Raw genomic sequence first — 21555 nt, 5'->3', positions numbered from 1 at the left:
TACCATTTTATAGTACACTTTGGGGTTACCTACAACCCTTCTCCTCTCAACACTCACAAAATAAGACATACTTTTATTACGGATTTAATAGAAATAATTGAATGTTATAGTAATACTGTCCTGTTAGTGTTTTACTTTCCCGAAAACCAAGATGCATACATTAACTCAACCAGGAATTATTTGAGTAAAAACCCAACAAGGTGCTTTGAATATAAAGCATGCAAACTGACATTCATGTTTTATTCGAATGCTTCCAAGCATATAAGTTTAAAAGTTGAGGCGAGAACCCTTTGATCAAAATAAAGATTTTAGACTGGGCAAATAGTGTACATTTCCTACTAACGTAAGATTTGATTTAAATTTTTAAAACGTGTTTTCTCTGAGGAACAATCACACTTAGCATAAACAGGGAAAACAGTGTTTTGAGCTCTGCTATTGAAAATGTGGGTGGCTCTTAAAAGAGCCTTTGGGTTTTGTGTTCCTTGATAGAATCTACTTAGAGCTGGTGTACTTGGTAACAGCCTTAGTGCCCTCAGACACCGCGTGTTTGGCTAACTCGCCCGGCAGCAGCAGTCTTACAGCGGTCTGAATCTCTCTGGAAGTGATGGTCGAGCGCTTGTTGTAATGGGCCAGACGAGACGCCTCTCCTGCGATACGCTCAAAAATGTCGTTCACAAACGAGTTCATGATGCCCATAGCTTTAGAAGAGATACCAGTATCTGGGTGAACTTGCTTCAGTACTTTATACACGTAAATAGAATAACTTTCCTTTCTTGTCTTTCTACGCTTCTTATCACCTTTCTTCTGAGTCTTAGTAACAGCTTTCTTAGACCCTTTCTTAGGCGCTGGAGCAGATTTCGCTGGCTCAGGCATACTGAGATTTGTTGCTTGCTCTAAAAGACAGAGACAACGTAAATATAATGGCGGCCACCCCCTTATTTATAGGGACCTTATGCAAATGAGACGCTTGTAATCTTTCACTTTTTATTGGACCTTAGCTAAAGGACACGTCATGGACCATAAACCCTATGCCCAATTGGTCAAAATAAAATCCTCATCACTATTGGTTAGAAATACAATGAAAAATTTCAACCAATCATGAATCAGTTTCTGTACCACAAGGAAGGGATAAAAAGCCAGGATTCGGGCGGTGTGTTAATAGCTCCAGTTTTTGCTTTTTAAAAAGCGTTTTGGTTTTGTGAACTAGAGATTCAATGTCGGGACGAGGAAAACAAGGAGGTAAAGTGAGGGCAAAGGCTAAATCTCGTTCTTCGCGAGCAGGGTTACAGTTTCCTGTAGGTCGCGTGCATCGTCTTCTCCGCAAAGGTAATTATGCTGAGCGGGTGGGGGCTGGTGCCCCAGTCTATATGGCCGCGGTGCTGGAGTATCTGACCGCTGAAATACTGGAGCTGGCTGGCAACGCTGCGCGAGACAACAAGAAAACCAGGATTATCCCCCGTCATCTGCAGCTCGCCATCCGTAACGACGAGGAGCTGAACAAACTGCTGGGGAAAGTCACTATTGCTCAAGGTGGTGTCCTACCCAACATCCAGGCTGTACTACTGCCTAAAAAAACTGAGAGTCATAAAGCGAAGAGCAAGTAAAAATAACGGTCTATTAAATCAACCCAAAGGCTCTTTTCAGAGCCACCCACAATAACAAAAAAGAGCTGAGTTTCTAATACACGAACAATTTTCTGCTTTAGAAAAAAGATCTTCTGCGTGTCGCTTAAATCTTGGTTTGCTTTTTATTAAGTGAAATAATTTTTGTAGAGTGATTTGGTAGAAACTGGCTCTTTAGTTTTATTCATAAAAATTCATATACTGTGTTCTGAATAAACTAGGGCTAAAAATTATTTTCATTAGTAGTAGATTATAGGTGGAAATGTAGCTAAAAATCAATTCAATTTTAGAAAAATTCTGTAACTTTAAAACATTACACCAGAATATTTAATTTGTACGGGTAAATGGAGTGAATTTATTTTAAGTCAAAGAAACCCAGGGGCGGAAGGGAAAGAGAGGTGTCATGGACCAGACCAATCCTCGTAAAACGCGGGTTTTTCAAATTATCCAATTGCTAAAAAGCGCGGACTTTTCACATTTTCCCCAATCCTCGCGAAACAACTATTCTTCGCCCTGCTTAACCGGTGATACACTCCCAATAGCTAGGCAAAATAAACCGAGAAGGGCATTCTAAATTGCTAGCAGGAGAAGCTATAATAGCAAAATCTAAATGGCTAGAATCCCTGCGGAGGATACATTTTTCTAAATTGTTCCTGGTTCAGAGATATTTAATTGGTTTCTTAAACTATACAGAAAATGAGGTTAGGTTTTGGAATGTTATAAAAGGTTAAAAAAAACTGCTAGGGCAGGTCCTCCACCAAGCAACCTTTGATGCACAATATACTAGGTGTTTCAGCTCCTTGGGGAAGGGATGGGTGGCTCTTAAAAGAGCCGTTGGGTTTGTTTGCACGAGATTCGAATTTTCTCTTCAAACAGCTTTACTTCTTCTTGGGTGCTGCCTTCTTAGCCTTTCCTGCTTTGGGTTTGGTCAGCTTGGGCTTGGCAGCCTTGGGCTTCACCGCCTTGGCCTTAGCCGGGCTCTTGGCTGCCTTTTTAGGCTTGGCGGGTTTGGCCTTTTTCGGGCTCTTGGCCGCTTTCTTGGCCGCGGAAGCCGCTGGTTTCTTGGCTTTTTTAGGGCTCTTTTTCACGGCCGCAGCCTTTTTGGGCTTCTTAGCGGCGCTGGCGGGTTTCTTGGCAGCTGGTTTCTTCGGCTTTGCTGCTGGCTTTTTCTTGGGAGCCTTTTCCTTGATCTCACCCGGCTTCTTGTTGAGTTTGAAGGAACCAGAAGCACCAGTACCTTTAGTCTGCACCAAAATACCTTTGCTCACCAGGCTTTTCAGCCCCAGCTTAATACGACTATTGTTCTTTTCTACATCGTACCCGCCAGCTGCCAAAGCTTTCTTAAGAGCAGCCAAAGAGAGCCCTTTGCGCTCCTTAGAGACTGACACTTCCTTAGTGATCAGCTCGGTCACGCTGGGGCCTGAGGGCTTCCGGAGTTTCGAACCCCCAGCCGCCTTCTTTGCCTTTTTGGCTGGAGCCTTAGAGGCTGGAGCAGGGGCAGCTGCTGCTGCTGCAACTACAGGTGCAGTTTCAGACATGGTCACAGACACGTTACAAAACAGGAAAAATATAAACTGAAGCGAACTAGTCTGATGCCTGTTATTTATAGGGAGGGGTCACTGTCTGATTGGTGCATTAAAGAGCCCGCCCAGCTGCAAACCAGAAAGGGCTCTTTTCTCCTCTCATTTTGTGTTTCTTCGGACTCAATAAAGTGTATTTTTTGCACAATATTCGCCACCAAACTGTCCCTTTTCTCAAATATATGAATTTGAAACAGGGTATTTTCATCCGTTAGTGTTTCCTTCAGAAAATAATGAAATTCCATTAAAGAAAAGATTATAAACCCTGAGTACTGAAGCTGCATGGACCTCGAGAGAGAGAACATTGTTTTTCTTTGTAAATTAAAAATTTCCCTTTGACAAAACAACCAGAGAAATAATGTAATGTTATTTCTTTGACGGTCTTCTTCTAATTAGGAAAGAAAGGGAGTGATTTGTATCAACGAATTTATTATAAATCAATTTCAAACAAAGAGGTAGCACACCATCCTACAATAAACTGGCGCTCGGTTGAACAAGGCGTATACTTCGAAACTTAAAGAAATATTACTATTGTCGTTTTTACCATTTAAATTATGATTTCGGGACAACACCGGAGCTGTATTTTTAAATAATAAAAGGTAACCGTAACTTTATTAGCAAGAGCCCGAGCTGACATGAAATGCCAGGGTTGAAACGACGTTACAACCTGCTTAGTCTGTGAGTTAATTCAGAATTCATGAGAAACAACACTTATATGAATTCTATTTAAACCCTTGATTGGAAATTTATTTTCTCTCTCTTTCGATATGATTTAAGGAGCATTCCGTTTTTTAAGGATGGGGGGAGTGGGTTTTTTTGTGTTGTTTTATTTGTTTTTCCTCGACCTTGTTAATAGTGAATGGTTCTTAAGATTTCTTTGTGATTTCAAAGCTATTGGGCTGATCTGAGACAGCGAGGAGTTTGAACTCTTAATTCTGATTGGGTAGTTTGAAAAGCCCGCGCTTTGAAATGGAGAGTCTAGAATTCCGGATTGGGATCACATGGTCAAATTCTTTTTCCCCCACCGATAGAAGCACTGCAGTACCCCTTTTGAGATCTGTAAATCTACATACATCTCTGACTTTCATACTCTTCACTAAATTCACCACCACTTGGTAAATCTTCTCTTACTAACAGATTAAATGTACTTAACATTTTCAGGGCCACTCATCTGTTTTTAATTAAATTTATTCAACATTTTTTTTAAATAAATGGAATATTTATAGACAAAAACCTGGTCTTATCCAGCACAATTTACATTATAGTTTTCAGATTAGGTCATTCAGCAACAATAATGCTTGTTTCCAGTGAGATAGACACTGTATACAAAAAAGGTTTCTTTTCCTTCTGAACAACTTTTGAAAATGGACAGGTTCCCTTTCTCTTTTACCCTGAGGATCATTTTTATAGTTCATTTTCCATTTATTTCTTCATATTGATTCCAATGGTCAGACTGACCAGCACTGAATAAGGAATCCATTCAGTACTAAGCAGAAACAAGTGACTGGAATGTTTTACAGCGACTATTCAAATAATTGATCATTTATTTTCATAATGATTAGTTGCATGCTCAGTCTTTGGATTAAAATTATGTTTTCATCTAGTTTGCCACTAAGAGAAAATGTACTGACTACTGAACAGGCCTTTTTATATTTATACTTTTTATTTACAATAAGAAATCTGTTTTATTTAATAGAGTCATAGGTTCTAAGACCAGAAGGGAACATTGCGGTCATCTAGTTTCACTTCCTGTATAACACAGGCCCATTGAACTTCCCCAAAATAATCCCTAGATCATATCTTTTAGGAGAAAAAAATACAATCTTGATTTTAAATTTGTCACTGATGGAGAATCCACCATTACTCTTGTTAAATTGATCTAATGATTAATTACTCTCATGATTTAAAATGTAACCCTTATTTCCAGACTGAATTTATCTAGCTTCAGCTTCCAGCCATTGGCTTGTTACACCTTTCTCTGATAGACTGAAAAGCCCATTATTAAATATTTGTTCCCATGTAGGTACCTATAGACAGTAATCAAGCCACCTCTTAACTTTTCTCTTTGTTAAACTAAATAGATTGAGCTTCTTGAATCTATCACTCACTCCCTGGCATATTTTCTAATCTTTAAATGTTAAAACATGCCTAACTTGAGTATAATGCAAAATAAAAATGTAACTACAGACAGTTTAAATTTGTGGTATTGGTAAAAGTAGAATTTTTACCCATTTTCTTTAAAACACTGACTTTTAAGTTCAGATATACAACTTTTGGTTAAAATGAATCTCTCTGGATAGCCTTTCCATAATTATTAAATAGAACTAGATTTTATATCTGAGTAGTTCTATGTACAAGTATATGTATATGAAGGCACTACAACACAAGAGTCTTTGTGTTGTAGATATTACCAAAATGATTTTAACCTTCAAATCCGTACAGTGTGTATCTCTGGCGCTTTAAGGCAGCCATAGACCACTTCCATGGCCGTCACAGGGGGGTTTTTTGTTGTTGTTTTTGTTGTTAGTTTTCTTTTCTTGGCGCGCTCTGAATGTAGGTGACTGACTGCATCCTGAATGAAAACCTTGAGCACCCCCCGGGTCTCTTCATAGATCATTCGCGTAGCTAGAGACATGCTCCCTCTAAGCACCTTTCTAAGGCATTTAGCTGCTCCTTTTCCAACTCCCGAACTAATTTTACCACGACCAGACCGTGTGAATCAAAATACAAAGTGAGTTATAATTTGTTTGTACACAACTATCAAAATACACAGAAAAATCCTTAATGCGTATAGGCCTGCAATGCCTCTCTTTATATTCCTTGAATTCAGACCTGATTAAAAACCAAAGGAGACAGGCAGGTTATTGGCACTGTTCCCTGGGCTGCTTCTCCCCCACCCTCCAACATTCCGTTGTGTCTGGGTCAGTTTAGACTCCGCCAAACGTGCAATAAACTCAAAGTTCACATTTCTGGAATAGTTTCAGAGAAAATAATGTCCAATTTAGGATATTGAAACCTATGATTATTATAACTGCAATGGAAATCCATTGCCGACAATACTAGATGTCCCGGTAGCTACACTATTTAACACAAGAACTGGTTTCAAACAGTTTGTATTATAGTAACTCGTTGTTGTTTCTCCCTCTTCTCTCGTTTTCTGGAGGACTGATGAAGCTGTTTTACAAGCCGACCAACTGATAATGTATACTTGCTCGCCCCTTCTCTCTAAAACATTTTGTTGGCGGTGCTGACGTTTCCACATAGTTGAAATGGACCAATACAGGATACAGCGCGAAGGCAGCATTACTCCTGAAGTGAATAGTCCTGGTGAGATGAACAGATCTGATTTACATAATTGTACCAGCCTTATTAATCTCTTTGGAATCTGCAGCAAATTCTGACCAATCAGCTTCTCACACATAATATTCTATTTCTGTTTTCTCGCCAGCGTTCGCCGCCATTTTCCAAAGCTGCAACATGGAGAATTAATATATGTATTCAAAAGATCAGGAGTACTTACGTGTTCCAGGAGGCTATATTGTTTTCATCCGCTCAAAAATACTCAGATTCTGAATGCCTGGTATTTTTTTCTGTATTAACAATACATTTTCAGTGCTTGCAGAGTGACTGCCTGCTAAAAAAAAAAAAAGGGCTTTGTTTCTCTTCTTCTTTCTTCCCGCCCCCTGCCTCGCGCCGTACAAGCGAAACAACTATCCCTGCTACAGCTGATGTGGGAACGGGTGAGACTATCCATTAATTATTATTAAAATCAGGAAAAAACACCATGAAACTATCAGAACACTGACTTTGAAGACCAATATGTATGTCCTATCATATCAAAACCAGATGATTCTACGTTTTTTGCGTTCGTCTCAATTCTGTTTCAATTCCACCCTGTCAGTAACCAGGACAAAAAGAATGGAAAGCCACAGGACACGCATTTCCAGTTAATTGTCCCTACATAATGTTTTATATATCGATTTTTGTTGGCTGCTTCTTGCAGCTGATCAGTTGTTTGGAGTCAAATAAAGGTGTTTGCTTGCAGTACTATATTTCTCTCTTTGTATTATTGTTCCATAATCTCTCTCACCCAAAAACATAACAATTCATAATATTACATTCAAGATTATAAAAAGAAAGTCATTGCATAAGTCAAACCAACACCAGAAACACACATTTTCATGGCTCAACTTCATTCATCTCTTATATCACTGGACCGAGCAAGATTGGTGTGCAAATGATCTCTGATTAGGTTTGCTTGCCTACTGCTGACAGACTTCACAATATCCAGTGACATTTCTTGTCTATCCAGCTGTGTATATTTTGCAATGAGAGTCCAAACACTACATCAATCCATTGTCTGTTAAACACCTCACGCTTGCTTTCACAAATGCTAAGTAGAATACTAAAGGAAAACTCCCTGATGCCCTAATTTCTGAACTTCCATCATTGTAATGTTAGAAACCTCACTTTACTTTAAGCTCCCAGTGCGTGCTCTGCCTTCCTGTGTCTTCTGAGTTTATAATTCAACTGCTGCTAGTCAGGGTCTGTGTAGTTAAGATAATGGTTTCATGCCTTAGGGAAACAAGGTATGGCGACCCTCTCCACCTGATTACCTCCTTTAATGGCAATCCACTTACAGGTTTTGATGGACAGGCCTGGGTTCTTTTGAATCCCACCACCCACTCAGCAGGGTGAATCTTTTTTCTTTTTTGCTATGAAATTATTTGGCGGTGCCTCCACCCCACTCGCTCCTTCCTGGCAGGGTCACCAGGACAGCTTGGGCAGAAAATTCTAACTACAGAGTAATCCCATTTACCTGTCAGATAGTTGGAGACTTCCAAGAAATAACTCAACACATATAAATATATTCAACACAATTATATTAAACAGGCAACATATACAACATAACAGGGTGAAACACTATTTTTAGGGTCACCGGTGCCCACTCTGAAAATACCCATGACTTGATGTAACAAGTGTACAATTAGTGTCCTGTTGGTATGCGTACTTAGCTGGGGCCCTTGATGACCTATAAAATTCTCTGCAGTGGTTTAGCAGTGTGGCTGACTGGGTTCAGTATAGCCCAAAGGACTGACAAGTGGGAGGAGGTGGTGAATCCCTCCACAGGTGTAATAAACAGCAGTTTATAAAATCCTTAAACCCTTACTCCCTGGCTTGAGGACACAGTTCAGGGAGTAGGGGGTCCCCAAAACAAATTCCCTGACTAACTAAAAGCTGGTGCACTCATGAACTCCATGCATGACCTTCGGTTTTGAAGATGATGCTGGACTCCTCAGTCACTGCAGAATGGCTGCTGATCCTCCTCAGGCAGGAATCAGACTGCGTTGGTCCCAGGATTTCCCCTCATCACAAAGGGGTGCAGGGCTCAAGGTGTAGGTTATACAACTACTCTAACATCCAAAATGTAGCCTCCTAGCCCAGCCTCCAGTCACACACTCAGCAGGCAGCAGCCCTGGGCTAGCCGCGCTGACCATTTGGGGACTGGTCTCACCAGGGGAGCTGGAGGTGAACCCAGCCTGGCTGGGGAAATTTCTCAGCAAACGTAACAATTGGGAATCATCCGTTGGGAAGGAAAACCCAGCTGAGGTATCTGCAGTCAGGTCCCTAGAAGCCAGTTCTCAGGGGGAACCCTGCTTGCAGGCCTGTGACTCACCAGCTCCGCACACAGCCAGTCCAGCCCTTGCCCTGGCTGGCTCCAGCCTCTCCACAAAAAATGGCTTCTCTCCTCTCCTGAACTCCCTGGGAGGGGCATCTCCACTCCCTATTGGTTGCCGGGCAAACTCAGAGTTTGCCTTGGCTCCTCCTCCCAAAGCTGCTTGCAGACAGAGTTCCAGGAATCTATGTAATCTCCTTGGGAGTTACAAAGGGTATGCAGTGTCTCAAAGAATCATGTTTATGGGTACCTATTAATAATTCTGTGGCGTTGAAAGTTCCTCCCTTCCTACTCCTGAAAACTCCTAAAGTTATATGCACTTTGCATACACCTAATACCCAGGAAACAGTCACTATGATCCACTAACGTTTGGTTCATTACTAAGTGGTAGTATTTCTATTAATTAATTCAGCAGTTGGAAGGGTACAGAATGGGCATAACCGTTCGATACATAGCTCCTACACAGTTCAAGAACCCCAACAATTCAAGACCAGACTTCAAAGAGAAACTGCTGAGCTTCAGTTCATCTGCAAATTTGACACCATCAGCTCAGGATTAAAGAAAGACTGTGAATGGCTTGCCAACTACAAAACCAGTTTCTCCTCCCTTGGTTTTCACACCTCAACTGCTAGAACAGGGCCTCATCCTCCCTGACTGAACTAACCTCATTGTCTCTAGCTTGCTTGCATACATATACCTGCCCCTGGAAATTTCCACTACATGCATCTGACGAAGTGGCTATTCATCCACGAAAGCTCATGCTCCAAAACGTCTGTTAGTCTATAAGGTGCCACAGGATTCTCTGCTGCTCCAACAATTCAGATCACTCACATGATCTTGAGCACATTTCACACCTTGATCATGAGCCCCTGCAACCACTGACATCTGACAAAACCACTGAAACAATACAAAAACATGTGCCCTGGACTAATTGACCTCCAATTGCCCCCTAACTAACGGGTAAATATTCAGGGTATCAGAGTGGTAGCCGTATTAGTCTGTATCAACAAAGATAATGAGGAATCCTTATGGCACCTTAGAGACTAACACATTTACGAAAGCTTATGCCCAACTAAATTTGTTAGTCTCTAAGGTGCCACAAGGACTCCTCATTTTTATTCAGGATATGCAGCTTCCACAGGATAATCAGCAATGTCTTCTGCATAATTAGCAGAATTGTCATCTTGGTGGTCTGAAGGCCGAGTGTCAAAGCCACCTCTCCAGAAGGGTAGAGAAAGGTTGTCTTCCCCATTCATAAGTTCTGTAAACCTTTTATTTTATTTAAGAACCAAAATTCTAAGTATTCTAAATTCCACTTGCATGCTTAGGTGGTTTTGAAAATCACTGTGCTTCATGACAACCAGGGATAGAGATAATGGGATAAATTAGGGGTTACTTCAAGGGGTGCTCCTCCTCCTCAAAAAAATACAAAAAAAAAAACACCTGCTAACATTTTCTAGTGGTTTTAACTTCCAGTGCAGAGCTACAGGGAAAAATTAGGGTTTCAACACTTAATAAAATTTATATAATTGGACTCAGATATATTTATTTATATAAATAATTTTTATAACTGAGTTCAGCTATTAACTGATACCAAGGACAAGTTTAGAAATATTTTAAACATTATTTCACTATACATTCTATAACACCTCTGCTTACAGAGAGTTTACATGTCCATAAGTTGTCATTTCCTCTAGAATTCTTTTCTGAGGAGAAAAGGAAGAGGAATGAGAAGAACCACTGAGACGGACAGAACAGCTCACATATCTCAAAGCTACTGCTTCAGGCTTCATTCATAACCATGAGGTGCTCTCCTTCATCAGAGAAAAATTCCATTGAGATAAATAGACTTCTTCACACACCTCTGAATGTTCTACGATGTAGAATGGTTATACAGCCCCTTCCCCGAGCATTACACCCAGATTTTAGGGAAGGGATTTTGGACCTCCAGCCTCCTCCCACATCCTGCCTTCAGTTAGTACAAGCATTTCTCAGCCCACCACCACCACCACCTTCCCTCCTATTCATGGCCCCTTGAAGCTTACTAGGGACATTGAGGGAACAGAAGAAGGGGAGACCTGGTAGCTGAGGAATGGAAAGTCACACCCCGGTGTGCAACAGAGATCCCGGTAGTGTTTGTGTCACAAATTCAAAATCACTTGGCCCAGGGCTTTCTGAGATACAGCCCATCTCCCCCTCCCCAGCCCGCCCCCGCCCCAAAAAAAAAAGAAAAGAAAAAAAAATTAGCTGCTTATAAAAGTGCCCCAAAGTGCAGAAAGAAGTCTGGGTCACACCTCTCCTTACTATCGATTACCACCATCCCTCCTCTCCTTTCTGTCTTCAACCCTGTAAGGGGAATGAGGAGCCAGCTAGATGCCAAAACTGATAGATGAATGGCAGTGAAGTATTCCCAAGGACAAACTCATTCCCCTCCACCATCCCAGGTGCTCCTCAGTCATGCATCCTCACTATCACCAATTCCCAAAAGACACAAGGAAATTTACTGCCCCAAAACTTTGTTAATACAAAGTAAGGTTGTCCAGCAGTGCTTTATACCCTTCTAGAATGTCAAATGTACTGACACGTAAACCTTTGAAAACCAGTAAATATTTAACATAATGTAACGTAACTGTAACACAAATTAAACATCTGAAAACAAGCCTATTCAGAGTTAAGGGCCACACAAGCCGCACCTTGTAACCTTGACTTTACCTTCTTGAAGTTGGCAATAATCACTAGGAATCTTCTTCTTTCATATGGCAATTTGAAAAACAACATTAAAGTTCAACGCCCAAGTTTGTCATCCATTCTATGGCTTCTCCAGAGATGGACTGAATCAAGGTTGTTCCTCTGAAGAAGGATCTTAGAGGGCAGTGGTTCATTAGCAGTTTCATGGTTTGGATGTCTTCTTCACATTCACATATTGGTCTGTCTTTCAATTTCCATTTATGTAGTAGGTAATAGCAACAACTCATAATAATGAACCCAGACCCACCCATCTAGGAAGATCTTCAATGCTTCCTCCCTTTGTCCTCTCCTTCTTTCGCCCCCGCTGCCCCCCAAGCCACCACTTTAAGTTCAGGAACCTCTTCTGTTTAATGACTACTAGGACTGAATAGTAAGAAAACAACTAAGAAAATATTCTTTCCTTTGACTTGGTAGTAGCCAGTGGAATTAAAATGTCATAGTGGCTCAGCAAGGTCTGGTCCACACTAAGAAGACTTGATTGACAAATGACTAACATGTGCCATTTTTAGTGTTGGGTGGTGGTTGTTTGTCCCACAGATTTGTATTACATCCATTATCTCTATACACTAGAACTGTCTTTCATTGTGGTAAAGCTAGCTTTATTCAGTTGGGTGGGGATTAGTTACAGGATGTTACTGCAGCTGCCACTGAGCTACAAAAAGAGGTGGATGTTTGTCTAGCGGGGATCCTTCCTCTTTGTATCGAGGCCATTCTGTAGAGGAATCTAATGGTGTATTTTTGCTGTGGGGATGCTGGCCGTCTGGTAATATTCATGACAGTCTGATATTGGGCTCAGTCAAATGTATCTGGCAATTCTGGAGAAGCTAAAGTGGTCATATAGGCCTCATCTTTTATAGTATTTAGATTCCTAACTATTTAGGCTCCTGACTTCCACCAGAATCAATGGAAATGAAAGATATTAGACCCCTGAGGATCTAGATCCTACAGAGAAGGGATAGGTAACCTGTGTTTGGCAAGTCCAATTTAAATATGGTGTTTGGCTTAGTGAAGAGAAGCAATAACATTTTCCCCCCACAATACTCGTAGTCTGTCCTCAATGTTAACAGGAAGGTTCAGTGCATGGCACAGGCACAGGTACATGATACCGAGACCATGGTGGGGAGTTGGGAATAGGCAGGCTTCATCCATGGCAGAGACACACGGAGTTGGACACGGTGGGGAGCTGAAAAATGTTCAGGCTCAGTGCATGGAGCAGGCACAAAATTCAGTCTGGTATCATGAGCTGAAATAGACTTGTTGGATGAGTGGAACAGAACAGTCATGCAGCCCTGGACAGGTTGGGGAGTTGAGAACAGGCATGCTCATTACATGGCAGTCGCTACAAGCACTGATACTGGGGTAAGGAGAATGAGAATAGCTATTGAGATAAATGGAGCAGTTCACACCTCTCAAAACTATTGTTTCAGGCTCTATTCTTCTCCCTGAGGAGTTTGTATTCATCTAAGAACATCCCCTTGAAATGAATGGGCCACTTCACACACCAGCCAGCCTCCTAAACTCCAGATAGTTGTGTAAATCCCCTTCCCCAGACACTTAATCCACATGTAGTGACTCTGGGGCCATGTCTACACTATGAGAACTATAGCGTCACAGCTAAGGTGCCATAGATATGCTGACTTAACTCCATAGTGTAGACAGGGACTACAGTTATGGAAGAGGTTTTTCCATCAGTTTAGGAACTCTCCCAGGGGCACCCCTCCACCCCCTCAAAAGTAATAGTAGGTAAAGCTGATGGAAGCTTTCTTCTACCAACCTAGCTACATCTAGACCAGGGATTAAGTCAGTATAGCAGTTTGGATTTTCCACAGCCCTGGGAGTTGTACCTACATTGACCTATATTTTAAGTGTAGACAAGGCCTGAGTCTACATTATCCTGCCTTCAGCTGTTACATGCACTTCTCAGAGGCCCACCACCCTCTCTTTTCCCATAGCCCCTCCAGGTTTACCAGGGGCATGGAGTGTCAAAGAGGGTGGAATTGGTGGCTAAGTTTGGGGGTGAGAGTGTAGGGGCTCAGAGCAACAAGCATGTGGAACAGGTCAGAGAAATGTGGAACAAAGGGAATAAAAGAGGGAATAAATTGGAGCAGCGGTGGGGAAGTACATGGATCGGAGACTGAGGTAGATAAAAGTGGGAGAGGAGTGTTGCAGAAGGTGAGAGGGTTGCAAGAGTTCAGGGTAGGATCACTGTCCCTTTCTCAATCTTTGTCCCTTAGATCTGTGGTCTGGCTGGCACAGCTTCTGAGCTTTGAGGGGCCAGCACAGCCCTACATGACAACTCTTATTAATGATATATTTTATTGGATCAACTACTTCTGGTGAGAGAGACAAGCTTTCAAGCATCAGAGGGGTGGCCGTGTTAGTCTGGATCTGTAAAAGCAGCAAAGAATCCTGTGGCACCTTATAGACTAACCGACGTTTTGGAGCATGAGCTTTCATGGGTGAATACCCACTTCGTCAGATGCATGTAGTGGAAATTTCCAGGGGCAGGTATATATATGCAAGCAAGCTAGAGACAATGAGGTTAGTTCAGTACAGGGAGGATGAGGCCCTGTTCTAGCAGTTGAGGTGTGAAAACCAAGGGAGGAGAAACTGGTTTTGTAGTTGGCAAGCCATTCACAGTCTTTCTTTAATCCTGAGCTGATGGTGTCAAATTTGCAGATGAACTGAAGCTCAGCAGTTTCTCATTGAAGTCTGGTCCTGAAGTTTTTTTGCTGCAGGATGGCCACCTTAAGGTCTGCTATAGTGTGGCCAGGGAGGTTGAAGTGTTCTCCTACAGGTTTTTGTATATTGCCATTCCTAATATCTGAGTTGTGTCCATTTATCCTTTTCCGTAGAGATTGTTCAGTTTGGTCGATGTACATAGCAGAGGGGCATTGCTGGCATATGATGGCGTACATTACATTGGTGGACGTGCAGGTGAATGTACCGGTGATGGTGTGGCTGATCTGGTTAGGTTCTGTGATGGTGTCGCTGGTGCAGATATGTGGGCAGAGTTGGCATCGAGGTTTGTTGCATGGATTGGTTCCTGAGCTAGAGTTACTATGGTTCAGTGTGCAGTTACTGGTGAGAATATGTTTCAGGTTAGCAGGCTGTCTGTGGGCGAAGACTAGCCTGCCACCCAAGGCCTGTGAAAGTGTGGGATCATTGTCCAGGATGGGTTGTAGATCCCTGACGATGCGTTGGAGGGGTTTTAGCTGGGGACTGTATGTGATGGCCAGTGGAGTCCTGTTGGTTTCTTTCTTGGGTTTGTCTTGCAGTAGGAGGCTTGTGGGTACACGTCTGGCTCTGTTGATCTGTTTCCTTATTTCCTCGTGCGGGTATTGTAGTTTTGAGAATGCTTGGTGGAGATTTTGTAGGTGTTGGTCTCTGTCTGAGGGGTTAGAGCAGATGCGGTTGTACCTCAGTGCTTGGCTGTAGACAATGGATCGTGTGATGTGCCCGAGATGGAAGTTGGAGGCATGAAGGTAGGCATCGCGGTTGGTAGGTTATCGGTATAGGGTGGTGTTAATGTGACCATCACTTATTTGCCTTCAAGCCACAGTGATCTTCTTCAGGTCTGGGAAATGTCACAGCTAAATACAAGATGGAACAGATTGTTTAGCATAAGCAGTTAACAGATATTTCAAAGGTCCATTCAAGTTGAAGTGGCCAGTTAACACCTCACCAGTCATAGGGGGGAAACGAGGGGTAGGGGGGAAGCTGGGCAGAGAGGAATAGTGGGTTATAGATTAGTATAATAAGGCATAAATCCAGTGTCTCCATTCAATCCATGATTGAAAAATTGAAAAGCATCTAGAAAAATTATGAATGTAAGCTCCCAGGCTCATCTTTTGAAAGTGTTGTGCAGATTTCCTTTGAGGATGGGGACTGAGCAGTCAGATATAGAGTGATCTCTTTGTGAAAAGTGTTCACCCACAGGTAATATGGTGTTTTTGTCTTTTACCATTTTTCTGTGTGAGCTCACTCAAGAGCATAGTGATCGTCTGATTTCACCCACACAATTCTCATTGGGGCATTTGGTGCATAGGATGAGGTACACCACATGTTGAGATAGGCATGCATAGGACCCAAGGATCTGGAAAGGTGTGGGGGGGGGGGGCGTTGATCATTGTAGCAATGAAGATATGTCTGCAGGTTTTACAACTGTTGTCTGGCAGAGTCTGGTGCTACTTTGCATTGCTATGTCCTGGTCTATTGGAAGCTTGTTTCTGATGATGAGCTTGGAGAGGTTAGGGGTTGTTTGAAGGCCAGAAGAGGGGGTTCAGGAAAAAAAATCTTTCAGGATGTGGTCCCCATTGAGTATGGTTTGTAACTGTTTAATGATGCCCCACATGGGTTCCAGTGTGGGGTGATAAATGACAACCAGGGGTGTGCAGTCAAAGGGGATTTTATTTCCATATTGAAGCAATTTCTCTCGGGTTATTTGGATGACCCATTCCATGATGCAATCTACTTCTCTGGTAGAGGGTTGTTGTTTGGTGAAGGCAGTTTTATGGCTGTTAAGGTATATATCCCAGACTTTCTCCTCAGAGCATATTCTGTGGTATCTGAGTGCCTGGCTGTAGATAACATATGTCTTGGTGTATTTGGGGTGGTTAGTCAATCTGTGATGGTAAATGTGGTGATCCATGCGTTTCTGTATACAGTTTGTTTGTAAGATTCCATTGCTGAAGCTAATCGTGGTGAACATGAAGTTGATGCTAATGTGGGAGTCTCCTACAGAGAGTTAAAATGGAGAGAGAGCAGTTGTTGAAGTTCTAGTGGAAATTTATGAGGAAGTTAAGGCATCTGTCTGGAGGATGAAAATAACATTGATATATCTCAATCAATCTCTCTATTGGTTTTGTGGCGCATTTGAGAAAGTTTGCATATTGGGGAACCATGCTAATACCCATGGTTGTTCCCACGGTTTGGACAAAGTGTTGAATGTAAAACTGTTATGGGTGAGGCTGAAATAGGTGAGTTTGGAGATGTGCTTGGGGTGGATACCCTGAGCATTATCCTTTATCTTGTAGATATTTATGGCAGTCGATCATGGAGTCCTTGTGAGGGATGTTGTTGTAAAGGGAGATGACATCCATGGTGGCAAGAATAGTGTTCTGAGGTAGGTTGTTAATGTTGCAGAGTTTCTAGAAGAAGTTGGTTGTGTCCTGGAAGAAGGTAACCTTTTGTGGGATGAGTGATTTGAGGATGGTTTCTATGAGTCCCAGTATTCCTTCAGTATGAGTGCTGTGGCCAAATATGATGGGTCTGCCTTGGTTCCTTTGTTTGTGTATCCTGGGAAACATGTAGAAGAGTGGTTCTCAACCAGGGATACATGTACCTCTGTGGGTACACAGAGGTCTTCCAGGAGGTACATCAACTCATCTAGATATTTTCCTAGTTTTACAACAGGCTACATAAAAAGCACTAATGAGGTCAGTACAAACTAAAATTTCATACAATGACTTGCTTATACTGCTCTATATACTATACACTGAAATTTAAGTCCAGTATTTATATTCCAATTGATTTATATTATAATTATATGATAAAAATGAGAAAGTCAGCAATATTTCAGTAATAGTGTGCTGTGACACTTTTGTATTTTTATGTCTGATTTTGGAACTTAGAATCAGAGGACTGGAAGGGACCTCAAGAGGTCATCTGCTCCAGTCCCACGCACTCATGGCAGGATGAAGTATTATCTATTCTAGACCATTCCTAACAGGTGTTTTTCTAACCTGCTCTTAAAAATCTCCAATGATGGAGATTCCACAACCTCCCTAAGCAATTTATACCAGTGCTTAACCATCCTGACAGTTAGGAAGTTATTCCTGATGTCCAACTTAAACCTCCCTTGCTGCAATTTAAGCCCATTGTTTCTTGTCCTAGCCTCAGAGGTTAAGAAGAACAATTCTTCTCCCTCCTCCTTGTAACGAGTTTTTCATGTACTTGAAAACTGTTATCATGTCCCCTCTCAGTCTTCTTTTTTCCAGATTAAACAAACTCAATTTTTTCAATCTTCCCTCACAGGTCATGTTTTCTAGACCTTCAATCATTTTTGTTGCTCCCCTCTGGACTTTCTCCAATTTGTCCACATCTTTCCTGAAACGTGGCACTCAGAACTGGACACACTGCTGAGTTGGGTTTGTGGGGGATGAAGTTGTAAAGTATCTCTTGGAGTTGTTTGTGAAAGTATTTGATGATATCTTTTATTTCCTGGGTAAACTGTGTGGTGTAGTTTTCTTTGTGTTCTTTATAATAGGTAGTAGTTCAGAGAGTTGTCTGTTGATCTGGTTAACAAAATCATGGTTGAAGACTATGATGGCACCCCTTTTGTCTGCTGGTTTAATCACTATCTGCGGATTGGATTTCAGGGACTGTATAGCTGTCCTGTCAATGATGGAGGGATTGTGGTGTATGTGATTTCAGGTTTGGTTTTTGTTTTTTTGTATTGTTTTTGTTTTTTTTCCTGAGCAATTAATGATCAATAGTGTGGATTTCTCAACTGTGGGGTGTCCACTGTCCATCCAAATGATTTTTTTTTCTTATGGCTGTTGGTGGAAATGTGATTATTGTGGGTGGTGTCATCATTGTTGTGAAAGAATTCTTTGAGGTGGAGTTGGCAGAAGAATTATTTTAGTTCTCCACGTTAGTATGGTAACAGTTTCTGTTGTGGGGCAGAAGTCTAGTCCCTTGGAGATCACAGATAATTCAGCTCAAGTTAGGAATAGTTTTGATAAATTGATGATGTTGGAGTGTCACATTGTGTCCATGTGGTGGGTCCTGGTGCCATGGTTTCTCCAGGAGATGGTGTTCTGTGGGTTCTGGAGTTGTTGTAGTTGGTTCCACTTTTAATTTTGGTGTTGGTTTTCAGGTATTTTTGTTTTTCTTTGTATAGCTCCTTTGGGATTTCCAGGTTGTTTCCCAGATAGTTTTTTTCTCCAGTGTGTGAGAGTCTGTGATGATTTCTTGTTTGATTATGTGAGGTGCAGTAAGTGGTTTCTCAGGATAAGTCTTCACTAGCAACATTAAAGCACTGCCACAGCAATGCTTTAATCATGACTGTGTAGTTGTGGCACTAGAGCTGTAAAAAAAACACCCCCACAAGGGAAGTAGCTACCAGCGCTGGTGCACAGCCTACAGTGCCACTTTACACCGTTGAAACTTGCAGCGCTCAGGGATGTGTTTTTTCACACCCCTGAGAAAGGTGCAGCACTGTAAAGTGGCAGTGTAGACAAGGCCTCTGTTTTTTCTGAAGTCCTTCTGCAGAGCTATTCAACATATCTGGAGTTTTTATGTAGTGGTCAAAGAGTTATAGATGATGAAACCTCTGGGGATGATGTTTTGTTTCTTGAATTTACTCAGGAAATAGATGTTGCTGTTAAGTTTTTCTTCCTTTTGCTTCATGTTATGGCATTTCCATTTCAAATGGCAAAATTCAATATCTTCCATTGTTGCATGCAATGTTGTTGTAGCCATGTTAGTCTTAGGATATTAGAGACTCAGCAAGACGGGAGAATCCCAGAGCCCAGGTTCAAGCCTGAGCCAAATGTCTACACTGCAATTAAACAGCCCCATATAGGCCGACCTCTGCGAGCCTGAGTAAGCTGACATGGGCCAGCAGTGGGTGTTTAATTTCTGTGTAGACATACCCTCTGTGCTCCTTTTATACCTTTGTCATCTAGTGGCCCCAGTGCCTTTTTGGCAGGCTTCCTGCTTCTGATGTACTTAGAAGAGTTCTCACTGTTAATTTTTTGCATCTTTAGCAAGTTGCTTCTCATATTCTTGCCTGGCCTATCTTCTTATACTTTCACATTTAACCTACCAGAGCCTGTGCACCTTTTTTTCTATTATCCACACTAGGATTTGACTTCCAAATTTTAAAGGATGCCTTTTTGCCTCTAAAGGCCTCCATTGCTCTGCTGTTTAGCTACCGTGGCATTCGTTTGATCCTTGTGTTGTGTTTTCTGACTTGGGGTACACATTTAGTCTGAGCCTCTGTTATAGTATATTTAAATAGTCCTCATGCTGCTTTCAAGCATTTAACACTTGTGACTGCTCCATTTAATGTATGTTTAACAAGTGTCCTCATTTTTGTGTAGTTTCCTTTTTTAGAGTTAAATGTTTCTGTGGCTGGTTTTTTTTTGGTATTATCCCCTCTACAAGGATGTTAAATTTAACTACATTATGGTCACTATTACTAAGCAGTTCAGTATAGTTACCTCTTGAACCAGATCCTCTGCTCTCCTTGGGACTACATCAAAAATTGCCTTTCGCCCTTTCCCCAGGTGGGTTCCAGAACTAGCTGCTGCAAGATGCAGTCAGGGCCGGCTTTAAGCTGATTCACCCGATTCCCTAGAATCCGGCCCCGCGTCTAAGAGGGCCCCTCTCCGGGGGTCTTCAGCAGCATTTCAGCAGCGGGGGGTCTGTTCCAGGGGTCTTTGGCAGCATTTCAGCGGCGGGGGGGGGGGGGAGTTGTCCTTCGGTGCCATGGAAAACCCAGAGCAGACCCCTCCACCGCTGAGTATTCCAATCGGGCCCCACGGGTCATAAAGCTGGCCCTAGATGCAGTCATTTATAGTGTCTAGAAATTTTATCTCTGCATCATGGTCTGAGGTTACATTTACCCAGTCAATATGAAAATAGTTGAACTCACTCATTATTATTGTGTTTTCTGCTTTTGTAACCTCTCTCTAGTCTCCCTTTGCATTTTACAATCTCTGTGACCATCCAGGACAGCTGGCCAGCGGTATATTCCTACTGCTATACTCTTTTTATTCAAGCATGGAATTTCTATCCATAGAGATACTATAGTATAGTTTGTATCACTTAAGATTTTTGCCCTATTTCATTCTTCTCTTTCTTTAACATATAATTCCACTCCCCCACCAGTGCAACCTACTCTGTTGTCATTCCTATCTATTTTATATCCTGGTATTGCCATGTCCCATTGATTATCCTTTATCCACTAGGTTTCAGTGATGCCTATAATATCAATATTCTCTTTCAATGTCAGGCACTCTAGTTCACCCATGGTATTAAGATTTCTAGTATTTATATATAAGCATTTGTACATTTTGTCAGTATTCAGTTGCTTGCCTTCATGTGTTATATTTAAATGGGACTCGATTACATTTGACTGTCCCTCACTGCCTCCTACCTATACTTTACCAACTTCTTTCATATCCTCTTTATTAGGACACAGTGTTCCCCCTTTAATAAATTCATCCCTAAGGGACATCTCCACTCAAACTGTGTACTCCTCTGCATCTGTCAGTGATCTCCCAGCACTTCTTTTTAACTATATGTGACAGCTGTCTGGTTGCCTCTTGGTTAAGGGGGAGCCTCCTGTATAAGCCACTCCTTCCCCATAAGGTTCCCCAGTTTCTAATAAATCTACGTCCCTCATCTCTACACCATTGCCTCATCCACACATTGAGACCCTGCAGTTCTGCCTGTTTTACTGGCACTGCATGTGGAACTGGAAGCATTTCAGAGAATGTTACCATGTACATCCTGGACTTTAATCTCTTACATAGCAGCCAAAATTCCAGGACTTTTCTCTTACATTTCTTTACATTATTGGTACCCACATGTACCACGATCATCAGATCATCCCCAGCAATACCTACAAGGCTATCTAGATGTCCTGCCTGTGGCTGCCTCACCAAGCTGGATAGGGTATCTGGCTCCCCTTCCCTCCACTGGTCTCTGAATACAGGAATAACACAGAACTCCCCTTCTGCTCCATGCTGTCTCCAGCAGTAAGAGGCGCCAGGTTAATCCTACAGCCCTTCATACTTCTGCTCTTGGAGGGAAGGAGAAATCAGAGCAATGCAGTCAATTGTGTGCACAAAGAGAGTCTAGAGAGTTGGAGGTGTGAAGTGGGTGACACAGGGAGGTTCAACTCTGCCCTTTCCAA

General features: G+C 42.0%; 4 protein-coding genes and 1 long non-coding RNA gene across 5 annotated transcripts in view; 2 read left to right on the top strand and 3 right to left on the bottom strand.

Moving 5' to 3' along the window:
* Window positions 1–21555, bottom strand: part of LOC127042746 (uncharacterized) — a 29274-nt gene that overhangs the window by 1254 nt on the left and 6465 nt on the right. The window contains 3 exon segments of the mRNA XM_050935976.1: window positions 580–874; window positions 2505–3218; window positions 6620–6672. Of these exon segments, the coding sequence (XP_050791933.1) occupies window positions 580–874; window positions 2505–3218; window positions 6620–6672 (1062 nt within the window).
* On the bottom strand, window positions 331–894 carry LOC127052224 (histone H2B 8). The gene has a single exon (XM_050955671.1). The coding sequence runs from the start codon at window positions 871–873 to the stop codon at window positions 493–495; it is 381 nt and encodes a 126-aa protein (XP_050811628.1). The 5' UTR covers window positions 874–894; the 3' UTR covers window positions 331–492.
* On the top strand, window positions 1113–1755 carry LOC127052165 (histone H2A.J). The gene has a single exon (XM_050955543.1). It carries the CDS (start codon window positions 1215–1217, stop codon window positions 1602–1604), a length of 390 nt encoding a protein of 129 aa, XP_050811500.1. The 5' UTR covers window positions 1113–1214; the 3' UTR covers window positions 1605–1755.
* On the bottom strand, window positions 2295–4057 carry LOC127051951 (histone H1-like). Its single transcript, XM_050954971.1, has one exon. The coding sequence runs from the start codon at window positions 3158–3160 to the stop codon at window positions 2501–2503; it is 660 nt and encodes a 219-aa protein (XP_050810928.1). The 5' UTR covers window positions 3161–4057; the 3' UTR covers window positions 2295–2500.
* LOC127052338 (uncharacterized) lies at window positions 5842–7249 on the top strand. Its single transcript, XR_007774737.1, has 2 exons — window positions 5842–6529; window positions 6651–7249. It is a non-coding gene; the product is annotated as an uncharacterized LOC127052338 (long non-coding RNA).

This window comes from Gopherus flavomarginatus, chromosome 1 (genome assembly GCF_025201925.1).
Source record: "Gopherus flavomarginatus isolate rGopFla2 chromosome 1, rGopFla2.mat.asm, whole genome shotgun sequence".
Taxonomy (NCBI): Eukaryota; Metazoa; Chordata; order Testudines; family Testudinidae; genus Gopherus; species Gopherus flavomarginatus.
Note: the sequence above shows the minus strand (reverse complement) of the source record. Positions and strands in the feature narration are given on the sequence as shown.